The sequence below is a fragment of the Hemitrygon akajei genome, chromosome 7, assembly GCF_048418815.1.
Source record: "Hemitrygon akajei chromosome 7, sHemAka1.3, whole genome shotgun sequence".
Lineage (NCBI taxonomy): Eukaryota > Metazoa > Chordata > Chondrichthyes > Myliobatiformes > Dasyatidae > Hemitrygon > Hemitrygon akajei.
This window is the reverse complement of record NC_133130.1, coordinates 34331447-34352528: the sequence shown is the minus strand read 5'-3', so window position 1 is coordinate 34352528 and position 21082 is coordinate 34331447. Positions and strand designations below refer to the sequence as shown.

General features: G+C 37.0%; 2 protein-coding genes across 2 annotated transcripts in view; one reads left to right on the top strand and one right to left on the bottom strand.

Annotated features, from left to right (window-relative positions):
* Nucleotides 1-4581, top strand: part of LOC140730337 (calpain-2 catalytic subunit-like) — a 99883-nt gene extending 95302 nt beyond the window's left edge. The window contains exons 19-21 of the mRNA XM_073050616.1: nucleotides 1621-1737; nucleotides 2673-2728; nucleotides 3849-4581. Of these exons, the coding sequence (XP_072906717.1) occupies nucleotides 1621-1737; nucleotides 2673-2728; nucleotides 3849-3872 (197 nt within the window). The 3' untranslated portion in view covers nucleotides 3873-4581. The remainder of the gene's footprint in view (nucleotides 1-1620; nucleotides 1738-2672; nucleotides 2729-3848) is intronic.
* A 4851-nt stretch (nucleotides 4582-9432) lies between these two features.
* LOC140730336 (apoptosis-stimulating of p53 protein 2-like) overlaps nucleotides 9433-21082 on the bottom strand; it is an 83295-nt gene continuing 71645 nt past the window's right edge. Inside the window, exons 16-18 of the mRNA XM_073050615.1 lie at nucleotides 15544-15710; nucleotides 15191-15390; nucleotides 9433-14366 (exon numbers count right to left, since the gene is read on the bottom strand). Of these exons, the coding sequence (XP_072906716.1) occupies nucleotides 14325-14366; nucleotides 15191-15390; nucleotides 15544-15710 (409 nt within the window). The 3' untranslated portion in view covers nucleotides 9433-14324. The remainder of the gene's footprint in view (nucleotides 14367-15190; nucleotides 15391-15543; nucleotides 15711-21082) is intronic.

Here is a 21082-nt window from a genome sequence, read left to right as displayed (position 1 = left end):
AAACTCATGGTGCAATTAGAGATTGGTTGGTATGACATTGTGGGCATCACCAAATCGTGGCTGAAAGAAGGCCATAGCTGGAAGCATAACATCAAAGGATATATACCTTGTATTGAAGGACAGGCATAGGTCATGGTGTGGCTCTGTTGGTAAGAGATGGAATTACATCTTTAGGAAGAGGTGACATAGGGATTAGAGAACATTGAATCTTTGTGGTTCGAGTTAAGAAATAGCAAGGGTTTAAAAAAAACATTATGGGAATTGTAGATAGGCCTCCAAATAGTAGCTAGGGTGTGGGATTGAGATTACAAAGGGAGCTGGAAAATGCATGTAATAAGGGTAATGGCACAATTGTAATGGGGGACTTCAACATGCAAGGGGTTTGGGAAAATCAAGTTGGTGTGTGGATCACAAGGGAGGGAATTCGTTGAATGCCTACGAAATGGCATTTTGGACCAGCTTGTGCTTGAGCCTACTTGGGGAAAGGCCATGTTTGATTGGGTGTTGTCCAATAACCCAGATTTTATGAGGAAGCTTAACATAAAGGAACTCTTAGGAGGCAGAGATCATAATATGATTGAATTCCTACTGCAATTTGAGAGGGTGAAGCATAACTCACATGTATGTGTATCACAATGGAATAAAGGGAATTACAGATACATGAGAGAGGAGCTTGTCCAGGTGGATTGGAAGAGGATACTGGCGGAGATGACAGCAGAGCAGAGATGGCCTAAGTTTCTGGGAATAGTTCACTAGGCACAGGATAGATATGCCCCACAGAGGAAGAAGTTCTCAAATGACAGGGGTAGGCAACCGTGGCTAACAAAGGAAGTTTAGGACTGCCTAAGAGCCAAAGAAAGGGCATACAAGGTAACAAAAGTGACTGGGAAGTTGGTTGATTGGGAAGCTTTATAAATCCAACAAATGGCAACTAAAAAAGCTATAAGAAGGGAAAAGATGAAATGAGGGCAGACTAGCCAATAATATAAAGCTGGGTATCAAAATTTTTTTAATATAAAGAGTAAAAGGGAGGTAAGAGTTGATATTGGACCACTGGAAAATGATGTCCGTAGTAAAGGGGGACAAAAGAAAGGCAGATGAACTTAATGGCTACTCTGCAACTGTCTTCACCGTGGCAGACACTAGTAGTGTTCCAGAGTTCTGTGAGTGTCAGAGAGCAGGAGTGAGTGCCACTGGATTTTCGCCCGCATTGGCTTATAAATAGGATTGAGATTTACATGTCTGTCTACTGAATTGTTTGCGGAAAATCAGAGTTTGCCATGCAATCAATCAGCTGATTGATAAGTATGTAAAGGCTAGGCATTCGGAGAACACACCACAAACGAACAGCACACTGATGATGTCGCCTCGTATGGTGACAAAATATTTGCAGGTGGATTGCCAGGATTGGAGAACGCAACCCAACCATCAACCACCTGAGCCACACGTTTTCCAAGTTATTTCTAACATTCATCCCTTACCTTTCTTCAATACATAATCTTTGTTTTCATGATTATCAGCTGCAGCCCTTGGCAAAACAATGCTTATATACTGATGTAATAATTAAATGGACACAGAAATAAAATTACCATTAATGTAAATTTATGTCTTTCTCCTTAGGTTTCACTCTGAACAATACATTGATTCAGAACATTGTTGCACGTTATGCAAACTCCGACCTGGTCATTGACTTTGATAACTTTGTTGGCTGTTTGATTCGACTGGAAACCATGTTCAGTAAGTTGATTTTTTGAACTTCATTTTAACAGCCTATATTTAACATGTACATTGAGATCCAAATTCACTGGACCATGGGCTGCCTCTATACTGAAATCAATCACAACAAATATCTGGATATCTTGGCTGGATATTAATCAATACTCTCTGCAAAATATAGTATGGGATGATTCAGATTTGCATGCCAAGTAATCTTCACCTGGTTGTCCCAACAATTTAAAGACAATTAGACCAGAAATGTTACAGTGGCCTATGGTGGACTAACAAGCAAAGTCATTTTTCGAACACACTTATGACAATATTTACTTTCTGCTCACTTAATTTCTAATAAGACTTTGTACAGAATTGAAGAAATAGTCAAAGAATTTCCTTCCAATGTGCTCCAAATTAGGCTCATTTTTTGCTGATTGTGCAACCGCAAGGTATACTCCCGAGCCAGACCAATACATCGGGAGCCAAAGTTCTACTCCAGTTCTACATCCAAGATAGGGATTTGGCCCTCCCAGATCTTTGCAGTTTTGTGATCAGTTCAAAACAATTGAGAGTCCTAAGAAAATATTGATGGAAAGTGGAATCAGCTACTGGGTTACACTAATTGCTTTATTTACATTCCAAATTGTGGTGTTCCACCTGAAATAGCACAGCGAGTGGTCACCTAATGTGATTTAGTACAGTGGGTGCTAATCTTTGTGAGCAATAGCTGCATTTCTTCATTATTCATTTGGTACAAGTAAACTACTTGAAGTGAGTCTCAAACTAAAATTAATCATGTTCAATTTGAATACAGATTTGGGTAAAAGCTTTCATTTCAAATTAATTTCTTAATAGTGAGTATATTCATTTACATTGTTGAAGGCAGTAAATATTTAAGATCCACATTCTATCAAAATTGAGATAAATTGCAATGCTTAAACTGTACCTTCCTGTTTTTTCAGGGATATTTAAATCATTAGATCTGGATGATGGAGAAGCAGAGTTGGATATATATCAGGTAAGTGGCCACCAACCCTGTATGTTAGAAATTCTAGAACAGCATATTTTAAATACACTGAATATTCTATTTATCCATTTCTAGCACTATTCAGTGTTTCCCCTATTTTCAGGAGGATATAGAAACAGAATTAAAGTTAATTAAACAAGAACAACTACTTATGTGATTGTTAACTAAGATTCAAATTCTTGATCCCTGCACTTCCCTATGGAATCTGCAAACTATGGGAGTGTGTATTTGAGAAAACTTCCATTATGAACATTATAGTATCATTTATCAAACAAAGGATAGGATTTATGGGATTTTTGTTAGGCTGTAAAAGAGCTGCAATTGTCCCAAATTCCCCTTCAATGTGGATAGCCATTTCTCTGGACTTGCATCCAGAACCACGGGGACTTACAGCAGCAATAAAGGTAGAGCTAGAGAACGATTAAGAAGGTATGAGTCACGATATAAAAAACAAGGCATCCAGGCTAAACAGGAAATGTTCAACCCTCAAGGTAAGCAATGGATTTTCATTTGATGTAGAGTCTCTGCCAAATAGAGATGATACATTTCAATATACACCCCAGGATAAGCAGTCAAAGTTGAAAAAAGGTTAATACCCCACGGCTAAGGGGGGCAAGAGGTAAAGTTAAAATGTTTAGCATTCCAATTCCAAAAGATTGATGCCAATTAATATAAATGAGTGTTAGTCCATCAACATTTGGAACCGTGAGTTCAATTAAAAAGTCCGTGTTAAGGTTGGAAACAAATACACAGGTCTGTGGTTCATTACTTGAAATAAACACTGTTCAGTTAACAATCATTATACACATTTACCGGCAGTGGGGAATATTTATCCTCTGATCTAAGCAAAATTCCAAATCCATTTTAAATGGGAACATTCCAGCAGGAATTTTTCAACATCATGCAGCAAAATCTCCCTACCACATCTATTAGAAAGTTTGCTTTCAACTTACTAAAGGAATATAGCCACACGAACCCCGTTTTTCTTTTTTTTAAAAAAAAAACTACTTCCCTTATGGTGTTACTCCCAAATAAATTGACCACATCTCTTTAAATTTTACACTTTCTCCCCTCAGAGATTAATGGATTATTTTAATTTCTCTTTCCACAGTGGCTGTGTCTGGTACTGAACTAAAATGCTGCTATGCCACAAGAAGGCAGTCTTCAATCAATAACCAAATACTAAAATGGACATCTCTAAACTATAAAGGAGCAACATGAGAACTAAAATAATTACACTAATTGGATATCATGTATGGGCATAGAGTGAAGGGAATAGGGTTCTGATTTTGTTAGTGCATTGCTATCCTGTCTTTAAGGTGAATTGCTACACAGCAATGTGGGAATCAAAACTATTTTAATCCAGATCATATTGAGCATCAATATTCCTGAAAGACATCTTATATTAGTTATACATCTTATATTTGCAGCAGCCACATTGTATCAGTGATTTACTAATGATTATTACCTTTTGTAAGAAAGTCCAAATATTCAAAAATTAGCAAATCCTTTCTTTAAGTCTATAAATATGGCACAAGTAGATCACAACAATGGTGATCAGAGAATCGTGTTTTGGAACCTTGGTTTATAAAACAAATAGAATATTCAAACTGAATTGACCTTTTATGTTTAGAAACCGTTTGTTTTGTGCTATACAGCCATAGAAATGTTTTCCCAATTGGTTACTGAAGAGAACTAATATAATTGCTGGTGCTTTTATTATGTTTGCTGGATGCTTTTGGTACAAGCATTTAATATAAATCAAAATATGCTTCAAATTTTAAAACTGCTTTTATTTGCACAATTGTATCTAAAATTAAATACAGAATATGGGTAACTTTGATTCCTTTGTTTGACTTGAGTCTTCTGTAAAAATTACCAATTACTCTCCACCAATAGTGGTCAATCAACATAATACACCAATATCACTTAATATGCTACTATGTCCACGCAGCTCCAGATAAGTTTATTTTAAGGAATATTACGTAAAGCGTCTCAATGGAACGGGATAGAAATCCTGTTCACATTATATAAACAGGAGCATGTGGAGACCATCAGGCTGCTCCAACCCAGCCTGTACCCATATCCAGATGTCTAACTACATTTACCTTTATTTTTTGACCAAACCTGGTGACTACCCTAGAGAGCTGTGGAGCCTCTGAGAATCTAAACTATCTTTGTCCTGCAAGGGAAAAAGGTTCTTCGCAGCTCTGTCCTAGATGCCCTTAATTTTTATAGTGAGAATACGACTCATGGTCCAACACTGTTCATTCAGGAGGAAATCTCAATTTCTGAACTCTAAAAGCATAATCTCCTCAATCCTTGTGTAAGCTGGAATCAACTTTTGCTGCAATCCTATAGCAAATGCATCCTTAAAACTGTATACAATACTCAAATCAGCAAGGGCCAACATGCAGGTGGCAAGACTGTGTTTTATGTACAAACATTATACAGGTCACTTTGAACATCAGGAATACACAATTCAAAGAATATTTTACATTGCAGAACATTAAAACAGATAAATCCTCATTTTGAGATATTCCATGTTCTATCCAGTCATTCAGTTTGTCCACAAACAGCAAAATCTAGTTTAGCAATGTCAGCAAACTTTAGTGATTTGGCTGATGGGACCAAATGACTAATCTAGATTCTGAACAAAGGAATGTCTGCAGATACTGGAAATCCGAGCACCACACACAAAATACTGGAGAAACTCAACACTTGACTTACTGAACTCTCTTCCTAGATGCTGCCTGGCCTGCTGAGTTCCTCCAGCATTTTGTGAAGCTAGATTATGAATCAAGGCAATTTGATGTTTATACATAATCTTTCAGTTTCTCCATTCACACCTCCTATTATTACAGTCAAATTGACAATCCAAGAGCAGTTCCAGTGAAACCAGATTCCTCACAACATCTATTACGTCAAAGCCCCTCAGAATTGTGTGTCAATCGGGTTACCTTTTATTCTAAACTGTGCATAGGACCAAGTATCTGCAAATTTTCCCTGTAAGACAACATTTTATCAAAATAAATTAACCTTATTTAAATTGCTTCAAATCTAAACACGATCTTCATAAACTAAGACCAAAATTATATGCAGTACTCCAGGTGTGGTCTCATTGACACCCTGTGCAATTGTGGAAAAGACTTCCATCCTTTAGTAGTTCAATAAAGGGCAGCTTTCCATTAACCTTCATAATTATTTCCAGCCGCTGCACATTAACATCATTTCATGAAAGACAACACTATACAAGAGCATTTTGTATGGTGTTAATTTTTAAACAATAATCTGCTTTTCTATTCTAAGAAAAATCAGTAACTTCATATCACATCACACTTCTGTTATTATTTTTCCTTTCAGGTTTAAATCTCTATGTCCTCTCAAAGACTTACCCTTGTACCCATTTTACCAGCATACTTATCCACAATACATACTGCTCCAATCAATCATTAATAGAAATCAATTCTTGTACCAAGTGGTAGTTCCTGTTTACCAACTAAAATGACCTATTCAGTCTCTTTTCTGAGTAATTCAATGAAATGCCCGTTGTAAAAGATTACCTCAATTTCCATGAGTTCTTTCCTTGTAAGCAAGCCAAACTTCAAATGCAGTTTAAGAGCCAAATTGCCTGGGTACCTGCTGCATGTACACATCTGCAAGTACTCTGCTGCCAGCCTGCACCATTAGTTAATTCACAGCAAGACACCATGAACCGCATTTTTGATGAGCTGCTGGCTGCCTTGATATAAATGAAGACTCACATCAAAAATAGTAGGCATTGAGGTACTGGCTCTGAGAACTAAAAACATCACAGATGCTGAAATCTAGAATGAAAAACAATGCTGAAAGAGCTCGGCAGGTAACGCTACATCTAGTCAAAAGGTACAAGGCAACATTTTGGGTCAAGAGGGCACAGGAAAGATTGCCAGTATATAGCAGAGTGAAGGGAGATGGGCTGAAGCTGGAAGGCAATAGCTGGTTCTATGAACCTATTTTTATTGTTTCTCTCTAATATATGCCATTCAACATCATGTTGCTGGTTTGGAGGCTGACAATACACCCATTGCAAAGTTACACTTTTTCCATTCCTAATCCCTGTCCATATGACCTTGCTTGTGGAGTCTTCCAGGATGTAACTAATGTTTAAAGAATACAGAGAAAATTTACAAGTATGTTGCAGGTCTGTAGGACCCGAGTATAAAGACAGATTGAATAGTTTAGGACTTAATTCCTTGGAACGTAGAACAATGAGAAGAGATTTGAAACTTAATGCAGACAAGTGCTTAGTGTTGCACTTTGTTAGGACCAACCAGGTCCACTTACACAGTGAACGCTAGGGCAAAGGGATATGGTAATAGAGGTACATAATTCATTGAAAGTGATGTCACAGATAGATATGGTCATAAAGAAAGCTTTTGGCACACTGGCCTTCATAAATTGAAGTACTGAGTAAAGGACTTTACTCAGTAAAGTTATGTTGAAGTTGTATTAAGATGTCGTTGAGGACTAATTTGGAGTATTGTGTGCAGTTTGGATCACAAACCTATAGGGCATATGTAAATAAGGTTGAAAGAGTACAGAGGAATTTACAAGGATGTTGCTGGGTCCTAAGGACCTGAGTTATAAGGAAACATTGAACAGGTTAGGACTTTATTCCTTATTCCTGAGAGCATCTTTGATAGAGGTTTACAAAATTATGAGGGGTATCGATAGGGTACATGGAAGCAGGCTTTCTCCACTGAGGTTGGAGGACTCCAACTAAGGTCATGGGTGAAAAGTGAGAAGTTTAAGGGGAAGATGAGGGGAGACATTTTCACTCAGAGGGTCATGGGAGTGTGGAACGAGCTGACAGTAGAAGTAGTGCAGGTGAGCTCGATTTCAACATTTAAGCAAAGTTTGTATAGGTGCATGGATAGAAGGAGAATGAAGGGCTATGGTCACAGTAGAGGTCAATGGGAGTAGACAGTTTAAATGGTTCGGCATGGACGAGATGGGCCAAAAGGCCTGCTTATGTGCTGTACTTTTTTGTGACTCAGTGTATAAAGTTCCCAAAACACTTCACATTTGATATGTAGTATACCAAGATAAAAATATTCTTACTGTACATTAAGTTTTACATTACTGATTCAGTCAAAATTTACAGAGCTATCCTTACTGTAAACAGTTCCATCACAGTATTGTGAAAAGTTTAATTTTACCATTTAAAATGCTTATTTATACTGTAAGGCACTTCAAAATGAGAAGAAAATAATGGTAGGTGAAGACTTCAAATATATTACAAATTTCCAACACAGTTACTATCCTACCTTACTTGGAGAGCCCTGAAGGGATAAATGGTTTAAAATTAAAAATCATAGTTTTAGAAGTGCCATATTTAGGTGATGTGATCAAGGACACATTTCTATTGCATTACATCAAAGTGGTACATTCTATTGTAAGGTAATCACAATAACATTTATCAAAATTGATGCTGACACTGGGCTTTTGTGCCTCTGTTTGCTTGTACACAACTAAACGATTGATAATGCATACATATCACTTTGTAAAGAATGACCCAACCTGTTCATTTCCTCCATGGCAAAAGTACTTAAAATAAAGGAACTGTATAAATTACAAGATAAATTAGAGAAGCTTTAGTCTGAAAATTCAGAGAAAACAATTTTTCTTGGTTACATAGAAAATCTACAGCACAATATAGGCCCTTCAGCCCACAAAGTTGTGTTGAATATGTCCCTACCGTAGAAATTACTAGGCTTACCCCTCTATTTTTCTGAGCTCCATATACCTATCCAAAAGTCTCTTAAAAAAAAGACCCTATCGTATCCGCCTCCACCACCGTTCATGCACTCACCACTCTGAGTAAAAAACTTACCCGACATCTTTCTTTGCATGGAAACACCCAGATTTGTTTCTGTTCTACCTTCTGTGTGAAGATACAGAAGCTTGAAAGACTTGTAATCCAGCTTTAAGAGCAGCTTGCCAGATTCCTGAACAACTCACCTCTTTCACACCCTTTCCCTGGTGGTGCAATCATGTTGTCATACTCTTAGTGCCACTTTTCTCTGATATTCTGGTATTGTCACTTTAGGATGTTTGTTTCAATGTTTCAGACTGCACTGTACTTATTGTCATATTTATTATTTTATTTTTATTATAATTTATTATGTTTGCTCCATGAGTTTCAGGAGAACAAGGAATTTCATTGCATCCAAATGCATATGACAATTAACTAATCAATGCACATTAAAAATTTGAAAAGAAAATCAATGTTTGCTAAGCAAGAGGGTAAAGGGAAAACGAAAAGTGGCTAGAGGGGTCTGCAGTCAAATTCAAAGCAGAATTCAGAGTATATCAAGATCACCTAAAGAAAAAGCAGCAAAATCTACAAAGCAATTTGCATTTAACCCTATTCAATTGAAAAAGGCAAATATTTTTTTTTAGGTAGTCCAAACTTACTGGAACATTCTTTTTGTTGTAAGGTGGCCTTCTTTTTCCACAGACACTCACGCAGATCCCCAACACATCTGCCCATTGATGCAACTTCAGAGTTACGCTTGTTTAGGGTCTCCCTTTGATGCTGAAGCTTTGCATTCTGCTCCTGGTTCAATTTATTCCTCAACTGTAATTCTTTATAGACATAATTTAATTTATTCAGCACATTTAATTTAATCTACTGGAATAGAAAATAATACTTTTTTTTAGGATTTATAGGCTTTAATGTAAGAAAATCAAAGTTGTACAATAAATGGCTAATAATTGAATACATAACTGGAATATTTTATTACTAATTTGAGGCCTTGCTAATTCCTATAGTGCATATTTCAACAATGTAACAAATAAATACACATGGCTCCTGCGATATTCATGATCTATACCTTAGGGTTTGATCATGATTTTGCTAGAAGACATTTTAACAATGGGAAAAATATGTCTGAAAATTGAAGAATTACAGAATATACAAATACTTTTTTACTAACATGTATTGTACTAAAGACTTGTCACTAACTCTGTAGATTCTCCATTTACCCAACAGTGTAAACAATTGTAATATACATGGTTACTCATATCCATGCTTGCTTTATGATGCCAATTTTCTCATAAATTGTATTGTTTAATAGAATTTTACTTTTGGACAGAGTATAGCATGGAGGGGTAAATAGGTCACCATCTTTGCTGAGATTATATTTTTAAATTGCTTGAGTGGAAGAGACAAGATTTACAGAGAGCAATACACAGAATGGAAAGCAGCATTTCTCAAATACTTTAACCCACCAGAAAATTACTTCAGCAACTATCAGTTCATGATGTATCCAATAATGCGCATTTTCAAATGACAATAATATTAGCAACTTATTTTCAACTCTGCATTCGATTGCACCCTCTTTTTTTTTTGTCAAAATAAATTTTGGCTTTGTGGCAAGGTTTGAGAATGTCAAAGTGGTTGTGCTCATTCGGCAAGGACTTTGAAATGATCCAGAAAATTTTCAAGACAACAATTCTAAAAGGCATTCTTACCATGAGTCAATTGAAGCTGTCAGTTCACAAATATCAAAGGTGGCACAGCTTGCTCAGTTCCCCCAGATGGTTCACTTTTACAACAAAATATACCACAAAGCCATTATTTTTACTCTCCACAAGGTAAAAATTCAGGTTTTACAATACACAGCCCCATTTCCAAATCATGCATTTTTTCCTGTACATTTTATTTTAAAGCTATAAAATGAAATCAGATAAGAGTACAAAACTAAGTTAAAATAAATCTGTACTCTTTGCAATGTACAACTACAAACTGGCCTTTCTATTTCCAATTTTGATAATGAAATACTAGAATTAATAGTTAAAATTTTGTAAAATAAACAATTAAACATTGATTTCAATTTCAAATAATTTTAAATACAACTCAATACTTAGGTTTACTTGGCAGTGTATTAGTAGCTTTTGGTACTGGATAATGGTTAGCAACAAATTTTCTGCATGTAACATCTTAGAAAAAATATCCATCAATCAAAACTCTGAAATTTCCTTAAAATAGATACATTTTGAGATAAACTTCATAACATGTATTCCAGTATATTTTTTAGTTTTCAGTACAGAAACATTAAGCAACACCAAATATAATAAATGTGTTAACAATCAACCAAATTAAAAGACTCTGATGCCAAAGTGGAAACCACAACTCAGTTTGAGTTTGTTCTTTGTGGGAAATAGAAATGAAATAACAAAATTAAGTCTGGTAATTGAGTACTAACTCGCATCTAATCATTAGCAATAAAGAGGTTGTGCTCCAAGGGTGACAATAGGAGTGATCCAGGTGCTGTGTGCTGATCGTAAGATTCAAAATGATGCCTTGTATTTACATATGTTTCAGAGTAGAAATCAGCATACATTGCAAGTTTTTTTTAGTTACTAAATAGACAGAGTTGCTAATTTAGCAGGGCGCTGCTTATACCCATCTGCAAAGGCATCAAATCTTGTAAATCTATTTGTTAGATTTGTTTGTGGCACCGTTAAGCCCCTTTGAACACATTAATTTTGAAGAAGTATTAATGAACACACGAGGCAAGTACAATGCATTCATGATTCCTCAATCTGGGAAAGGGAATTAAAAAAAATAAGACCAGAAGGAACGTCACCACCTACTCCTCCTTCTACATAGAATACTCATACCTTCCTACTCTGTGGAAAATTGCTGGCAAAGACCAAAAATGTTTTACTCATTAGTCAGACAGTGATTGAGAACTAGAGGACCAATTTATTTTAACTGTTAGGTTAAAGTACAAACTGTTTCTACAAACAGCAATGATTACTATATTAATGAAAAATACAGCTGTGAATTATTTTTATATACTGCAGGTATGACCTGTAAGATGTGTTGAATATTAACAATACCACATTAATTTTTTTTTTACAGCTGTTTATCTTAGATTTGGGGTGTTTTGCCTTGGAAAATTAGTTTTTGCAAATGCAAATTATCAAACTAGCACCTAAGGCTAGAGACAGTTAACAGAAAACAGGGAGGCAATGAGAATTAAATATTTGAATAAATATCATTAAAGAAATAATGCTGAACACAGATATAAAGTATACAGCTAATGGAATCTGAACCTTTGATCTTAAAGAGGCTTACAGTTCAGAGGGCTTGCATGCTATACTATGAGGTTAAACTGCATCAGGAAGAGATTAAGTTCTGGATTCTGCACCTCAAAAGCATATGCTAGTGTTGGAAGGATTCAACAGAATGATACAAAATGCTGGGGGGACGGAAGTATGTGAACAGTTGGTATTTCAGACTGAGACCCTTCATCAGAACTGGTAAGGAAGGGCAAAGAAGCCCGAATAAAAAAATGAAGGAAGGAGAAGTAATAGAAGCTAGAAAGTGATAGGAGAAGCTAGGTGAGTGCGGGAGAGGGGGTGAAGTAAGAAGCTAGGAGGTGATGGGTGCAAAAGATTAAGGGCTGGAGAAGAAGGAATCTGATCAGTGAGGAGAGTGGACCAAGGGAGAAAGGGAAGGGGGCGGGGAGATGTACCAGAGGGAGGTGATAGGCAAGTGAGGAGAAAAGGTAAGAGGGGGGCCAGAGTGGAGAACTGAAGAGGGAAGGGGAAAGATTACCACGTTGGAGAAATCAATGTTCATGCCATCGGGTTGAGACTACCAAGTTGGAATATATGGTGTTGCTGCCCCAACCTGAGAATGGCCTCATTGTGGCAGTAGAGGTCATTGACCGACATGTTGGAATAGAAACAGGGATTAGAATTAAAATGGTTGGCCACCGGAAATCCCGCTTTTTGCGAACACAGCAAAAGCAGGATTCACCAGAATGATACCAGATTTGATGAGGACTGGATCAGAAGATTCAAATGCAAGGTCTAGATTTATTCTCTCTTCATTTAAAATACAATGGGATGACATGCTTGAAACAATTGTAAAATTAGAATAAATAACATGAAATCTCTTCTGCCTATGTAGATCAGAACCTGGTGACATAAACATCAAACTGGTTTACGAGCAATACCAGGAAGCACTTCCTCACAAAAAGGAGCTTGAATGCTCTTTCAATAAAAATGAGTTGAACCTAGATGTGTAGAAATTGTAGTCAAGAGTAGGCAAATTGGAGTTGAGATACCGATCAACTACATGCTTGTATCTTATTTAGCTGTGCTTTGGAAGCCTGAGCTTCCCCATTGTCATAAATTTCATTTTAAAAAGTTAATAAGTGCAACACCCACAGTTTTTTTTCAGGCACAGATGGCAGAACCTCCAGGTAACAACCAACATGCTTGATTCTGAATCTCAATTATTTATTATTAGATAAAGGCTGGAGGTTAACACTTATTAATGGATGGTTCTACAGTGTACAGAAGGGGCAAAATGCAGTTTTTATCCACACAAGAATTTATATTTCTTGCAAGGCTTATTAAACTGGTAAAAATCCACATCTGTGGAGAAATGAAAGTTGTCTAAAGCACAGTGGTATGAGTGTTTACATCATAATATTTTCATGTCTATGCAATGAATTAAACTCTCAATAATAAAATAACTGTTCCTAAATGAATGCCTAGTAATTAATTTTTAAAGATATTAGTATATAAAATGTTAATAGTTTTAGACCACACTAAACCTATATTTCTTTAGGGATAGAAGTCTGGAAAAAGATTAGAACTGCAATACTATATTATTTTGTCTTTGAAAAAGACTGCATTTATTTTTATATTGGGATATTGAGAAATACAAAATATTTACCTCTGCAGTCATTGTATAATATATAGAAATAAGATCAAAAAATGAAATTCTTCTTTTATGTAAGGAGATTTATTGTAACCTAAACTAGAAAGAGTTAAAAGGGACAAGCCAGAGTCAGCCAGAAAAATATTGTTTAATGTTTTGCGTCTGAAAGACCATCACTGAAAATATAAAAAATAAGTTTTTAAATTTTTTGAACCAACCCTCCAAATCTTAGCTGCAAGCTTTGGAATTTGCAATATATCATAGTGAAGAGTAATACCTCAAGATAAAAATATTTGGATACTAGAAACAGCTAAAAACTAAGGCATTGACTTTCTATAATCCTGCTTGAAACTACTTTAACTATCAAGATCTTTGCTAAGATTCCCATTTTAACTTCTCCTAACTGTTTCTATTAAAAGAGAAATAATTTTCTTATTGATGCTAGCAAAAGACAGTCCTGGATAGCATATACCAAAAATAACAAATGCAGTAACAACAAATTTGATTTAAAAAATAATGATGGAGGAGAAACAAGTTTAGCTTTTTTTGTCAAATCATCTGTGCTCCATCAATACAAGATCTTTAAAATATTATCTGTATTATTGTCCATTAAAATACACACTCTTGTTTTCAAAAACATAAACTTTGTTCGCCATCTATAACAGGTGATCATTAACACTGAGCAAAAATATCTAACTTCATTACAGAAGCATTCTTTGTGTACATTGAATTTTCCTTCATTTACGTCTGGAGATCATTATTTTATTGCAAATATTCTGTTGGATCTGGATTGCTACAACTTCCTGAAAAATAAACGAAGGTTGTAGTCTTTATCGATAATGTTTTCTGGTAGTTGCTTTATGCCAGACTTCGCTGTCTTGGTTTAATTCTTGGATAAAGCTGAAAAAATACAAAGCAAATTTGTGAGCTTTGAATTTTGGAAGAATACAGCAACAGAGAGAATATCTTTCAAGGTGTAATGCCTAGAATGGTGCCGGGTCAGAAAGCCAGGACATTCCTAAACACTTATAGGATATCATGTCCCTGGGTTGCTTGTGGAGACTTATGAAGCAAAACATCACTTAGTTTGAAAAAGATAAAACGTAGTAATTCCTGAAGCAATTATAGTTTAGTGCAGCATGGTATCGTAGGTGAACATCAACTAACAGTCACTCTCTTCCTCCAATTCTAACAAGATCCCAACAGCCCTCTTAAATGTACAACATCTATCAAGGAGGACAAGGATAGCAGATGCATGGGAATATCTAGGTTCCCCTGCAAGTCACATGTCACCATGATTTAGAAATACATCACCATTCTTTCACTACTATTAGGCCTGAAATATGGAACCCTCTACCCAACCATGCTGCACAACCAATTTTTTTAAGACAATGAGGACTGGGCAATAATTGCTGACTTTGTCAGTGATAGCTACCATGACCAACAAAACTACTATCAGTCAATCTGTGGAACCGACAAACCCCGGTTGCCCTGTCATTACTTCCCACACATTAATGAATGCATCTTAATACCCAAATACAGAGGTTTTATCGCCTCAGAAAATATAAGTATGGGTTCAAGGGTTTGCTTCACATCATGGGAGTAAGTTAATTTACATTGAAAACACAGATCACCATCTTTTTAGTTCTTCAACAGCATTTGATCACTATGGTAGAGGAACACACTCATTTAGTGACTCAATCTAATCCTCACCATAAACTTACCCCAAGTAAATTGCGAGCTACGTATCCTTCACCTTCATTTAACCGTGCCCACCACCATTCAATTTCATTCTCATCTTCTCGTCGGATTACTGACATACAGTCACCTTCCTTAAACGATAATTCATCTTCATTTTGAGATTCATAATCCCAAAGTGCATATACTATGCCTCTGTTCATTATACCCATCTTCTCTTGCACACCTGAGGAAGAAAATGCTTATTTCAGTATTTTCCTATTTCCAGCAGAAATTATCCCACATTAAGTTATGCCTACAAATTATTAACAGGTTTATGGTACAAGGGGAAAAATAGGCAAGAGTAGTGAAATCATATGGCACTCCATTTTTCACATACCGTATAGAAATTGTGAGCATTGGACATAACCATCCTCCATCTCCTCACATTTATCAGCAGCAGTCTGTAGGTCACTGTAGGTTGTAGCAAACACTGCTGCCCCAGATTCAACTAGGAACTTGCAAACTTGCACATTATTACAGGAGGCTGCACAATGCAAAGGAGTCCTAATAGGGATATAAAGAAATGGTAACATTAAGAAAATATCTCTTTTGTGGCCTTTTACCTGCAACAAGCTTCGTCTACCAGAAAGAACAGTAAGTTAAGAGCTCTTCCATACATATGTTCACAATAACTCATTTGAGATAATGCAAGTGTCAATCATTTCTAAAATAGAAAGTGATAACACAGGAGAATAATCTTTGGCCCAGTGCAATTTTATAAATCATTATCTATAGTTTTCTAATTCTGTTTCTACTTCACAAAGCAGTATCATTTTAATTTCACATACATCCCAATTCCATAAAAACACAAGATATAAGAACAGAATTAGGTCATTTGGCCCACCAAGTCTGCTCCGCCATTTCATCATGGCTGATACAATTTTCCTCTCAGCCCCAATCTGCTGCCTTCTCCCCGTATTCCTTCATGCCCTGACCAATCAAGAATCTATCAACGTCTGTCTTGAATATACAGTCGGCCCTCTTCATGCACAGATTCAACCAACTGCGGATTGGGAAAACCCAGAAGTTCTCTGTTCAGCACCTGTTGTTTGAGCATGTACAGACATTTTTTCTTGTCATTATTCCCTAAACAATACAGTATAACAACAATTCACACAGCATTTACATTGTATTAGGTATTATAAGTAATCTAGAGATGATTTAAAGTATGCGTGAGGATGTGCATAGGTTACTGCGGATCGGGAATCGAAAGAAAAACTGGAAGTTCTCTAAGTCGGAACAGGTACATCTGGTATTATTTAGCGTCAGTTAGTCAAACATTTGTCTTAGTATATAGTATATATTTTACCTTTCTATGCATATAAAACACTAAAAAATGTATGTATTTCAATAATTAAACCACTGCATTGCTTAGTAATAATTGTAGCTTTCATCGGGGCAGGGCCTTCACACGCTCCATTATTCTCACTTTAACATTGTTCTGATCGTTGACCGACTGTAGTCTAATGCTTTTCCAATGACCGATGGTGTTTCACCTCTTTCCGATCGCTTTATTATTTCCACTTTATTTTCAGTCGTGATTGTTTTCCGTCAACGGAAAAGAAACACTGCGGGCGGCGGGTCCCGAGCTACGCTGGGTCCTAAAGTCCATCGCACTGAGACAGAGTGAGGAAGGATTTGAGCATCCGTGTTTTTTGGTATCTGCGGGGGGTCCCACAACCAATCCCCTGCAGATAAGGAGGGCCGACTGTACATAAAGATTTGGCTTCCACAGATTCATCTCTCTCTGGCTAAATAAATTCCTCATCCCCATTCTAAATGGACGCCCCTTTATTCTAAGGCTGTGTCCTCTGGTCTTGGACTCTCCCATCATAGGAAACATCCTCTTCATATCCTCTCTATCAATAGGTTTCAATGAGGTCACCACTCATTCTTCTGAATTCTAGTGAAAACAGGTCCAGAGCCATCAAAATGCTGTTCATAATACAAGCCATTCAATCCTGGAATCATTTTCGTGAACCTCCTTTGAATCCTTTCCAGTTTCAACTTATCCTTTCTAAGGGACCCAAAACTGCTCACAATACTCCAAATGAGGCCTCACCAGTGCTTTATAAAGACTCAACATTACATCCTTGCTTCACGAGGACTTTCAAGTCCCTTTGCACCTCAGTTTTTTGTATTTTCTCTCCACATAGAAAATAGTCAACCCTTTCATTTCTTCTACTGGTGCATGACCATACACTCCCAACACTGTATTTCATTTGCCATTTCTTTGACCATTCTCCTAATCTGTTTGTCTTTCTGTAGCCTACTTCCTCAAAACTACCTGTAACTCCCCCTATCTTAATATGGTCTAAAAACTTTGCAACAAAACCATCAATTCCATCATCCAAATCATTGACATATAACACAAGAAGAAATAAATCCCAACACAGACCCCTGTGGAACATCACTAGTCACTGCCAGCCAACCAGAAAAGGCTCCCTTGATTCCCACTCTTTGCCTCTGCCAATCAGGCACTGCTTTACCTGTGCTAGAATCTTTCCTGTAATACCACATGCTTGAAGCTTGTTAAGCAGCCTCATGTGTGACACCTTGTTAAAGCCTTCTGAAAATCCAAGTACACAATATCAGCTGATTCCCCTTGGTTATTTACTGCTTGGTTTGGAAATTGCACCGTCTCGGATCATAAGACCCTGCAGCGGATAGTGAGGTCAGCTGAAGGGATCATCGGGGTCGCTCTTCCCGCCATTACAGACATTTACACCACACGCTGCATCCACAAAGCTAACAGCATTGTGAAGAACCCCACGCACCCCTCATACAAACCTTTCTCCCTCCTGCCATCTGGCAAAAGGAACCGAAGCATTCGGGCTCTCATGACCAGGCTGTGTAATAGTTTCTTCCCCCAAGGCATTAGACTCCTCAATTCCCAGAATCTAGTCTGACACCAACTTACACACTCAACTGAACACCACTCCACTCCCTTTGCAATTTTTGCTCATTTCTTTCTCAATTCCTGCTAAAACATTGTTTACTTTGTTTACATTTATAATTACATTTACATTATTATATTGTAATTTGCCCTTTACTGTGCCTATTGTCTTGTTTATTAATTATTGTACTGTCTTGCAATATTTTGTGCACTTTATGTAGTCCCGTGTAGGTCTGAAGTCTAATGTAGTTTGTGTTGTTTCACGTAGTCTAGTGGTTTTGTGTCACTTCATGTAGCACCAGGGTTCTGGAGGAACGTTGTTTCATTTTTACTGTGTACTGTACCAGCAGTTATGGTTGAAATGACAATAAAAGCTACTTGATTTGACTTGACTTGATTTCTTCAAAGAATCCAACAGATCTATCAGGCAAGTTTTGCATTCAAGGAAACCATGCTGACTACAGCCTATTTCATTATTTGTTTCCAAGTACCCGTAGACCTCATTCTTAATAATCGACTCCAACATCTTTCCACTGAGGTCAGACTAGCTGGCCTGGAGTTTCCTTTCTTCTGCCTCTCTCTCTTCTTGAAGAATGGAGTGACATTTGCAATTTTCCAGTCTTTGGAAACCATTAAAGAACCACGAGATTCTGGAAAGATCATTACTAATGCCTCCACGATCTCCTCAGCAACCTCTTTCAGAACACTGGGGTGTACATCATCTGAACCAGGTGACTCATCTACCTTCAGACCTTTCAGACTCCCAAGAACCTTCTCTCAATAACGGTAACTTCACACACTTCATGCCCCTGACACCTGGAACTTCCACCATACTGTTAGTCTCTTCCACAGAGAAGACTGATGCTAAATACTTATCCAGTTCATCCGCCATTTCCTTGTCCCCCATTACTGCCTCTCCAGCATTGTTTTCCAGTGGTCTGATATCCACTCTTGCCTTTCTTTTACAATTTATATTTCTGGAGAAACTTTTGGCATCCTCTTTAATATTATTGACTAGCTTACTTTTGTATGCCATCTTTACCTGCTTAATGACTTTTTCTTAAGTTGCCTTCTGGTTTTTAAAAGCTTCCCTCTAACTTCCACTAAATTTTGCTCCCTCTTTGGCTTTTATGTTGGCTTTGACTTCTCTTCTTAGCTGCAGTTATGTCATTTTCCCATTAGAATAGTTCTTCCTCTTTGGGATGTTTACATCCTGCGCCTTCCATATTGCTTCCAGAAATTCCAGCCATTGCTGCTCTGCTGTCATCCCTGACAGTGTTCTTTTCCAATCAATTCTGGCCAACTCCTCTCTCATACCTCTGTAATTTCCTTTACTCCACTGTAATATGGATACATCTGAATTCAGCTTCTCCTTCTCACTTCTCCCCAAGGTTCCTTCTACCCTAAGCTCTCTGCTCAATTACAGTTCGTTGCACAACACCCAAATCCAGAACAGCTGATTCCCCCTAGTGAGCTCAACCATGACCTACCCAAAAAAGCCATCCTATAGGCACTCTAGAAAAGCCCCCTCTTGGAATCCCACACCAACCCAATTTTCTCAATCTACCTCCATATTGAAATCCTTGATGACTATTGTAACTTTTGGCTTGCATTTTCTATCTCCCATTGTAACTAATACACCATAACCTTACCACTGTTTGATAGTTTGTAATACAAACTCCCATCAGTGTCTTTTTACCCTTGCAGTTCCTTAGCTCTATTCACAATGACTCAACACTTCTGACCCTATGTGTCCTCTTTCTAATGATTTGATTTAATTTTTTTAACAACCCCCTCTGCCTTCCTGCCCGTCCTTTTGATATAAAGTTCATCGCTGGACATTAAGCTCCCAGCTACTGTATAATATTCTTTCAGTCATGATTTGATTGCTGCTGCCATATTTCAGGCAGCAGAGCAATCTAGCTCATAACCTTCTTCCCTAAAATTCTCATATTACCTCCAGATCTTTGGTTAATACTATCAAAGGTTTTGTGTCATCTATGGACTTTTCAAATAACACTCCTGATAATCTTAATCATAAGAATGAAACGGGGATGTGCAGATGTTAGAAATCCAAAATAAAAACAAATGCTGGAAATAATTGGCAGGTCAATCAGCATCTATGAAAAGAGAAAGAATTAATGTTTCAGGGTCTGAATCTTTTGTCAGAACTGGGATTAAGGCAAAAGATCTCAGACCTGAAGCACTGTCCATTTGTACTCCAACATATGCTGAGTGTTTTCGACATTTTCTTTTTAACCAAATTATGAAATATATTTGAAATGATCTGATGTTTTCAGTACTGCCAAAGAAATACCACTTCACAATTCCTTCAGAACACAGAAAATTATCATTCACTATTGTATCCTACTTTTTGTCCCTTGCCGGATTCTGTATCCACATTAGCATTGTACCTTCAGTCTGATGGTCTGGACATTGTTAAGAAGTTTATGACATTTTGAGATTAAAATATTCCATCTTTATCAATCCCCTCCATTGATTTAAACAGTCCGATCAATCCTCACATGATATTTTTAACAGTTCCACGCTGATTGTTGTTATTTGACTGTTCTACGGATAACTTATCCTCTCTTTTAAAAAACAGATTCAATATATTCCACTAAATGCGACACAATTTCCACTTTTGCTTCCCATCCAATCCAGTCATGCTGATCTTGCTTATTTGCAGATAATCAGGTTCATGCTCTATTTGTATCAAGTCCAATTCTGGGAATCTCTGACCAGAAAGGGTTCTCCTTTATTGACACAATCTTCTCTACAGGAGATACAAAGTGCTTTTTAACTCCTCGTGCAGCCACTTACCTGTTAATTTTGGTCAAACAAGTGCACTTTTTCTTTGACTAACCTTTTATTATTCAGTATTGCAGAAAGCATTTTTATACGACCCTAGCTTATCCTCACTTCTTTGCCTATTTTATTTACACTTACACATTTTCACAGGTTCCTTAAGGTTGTTATA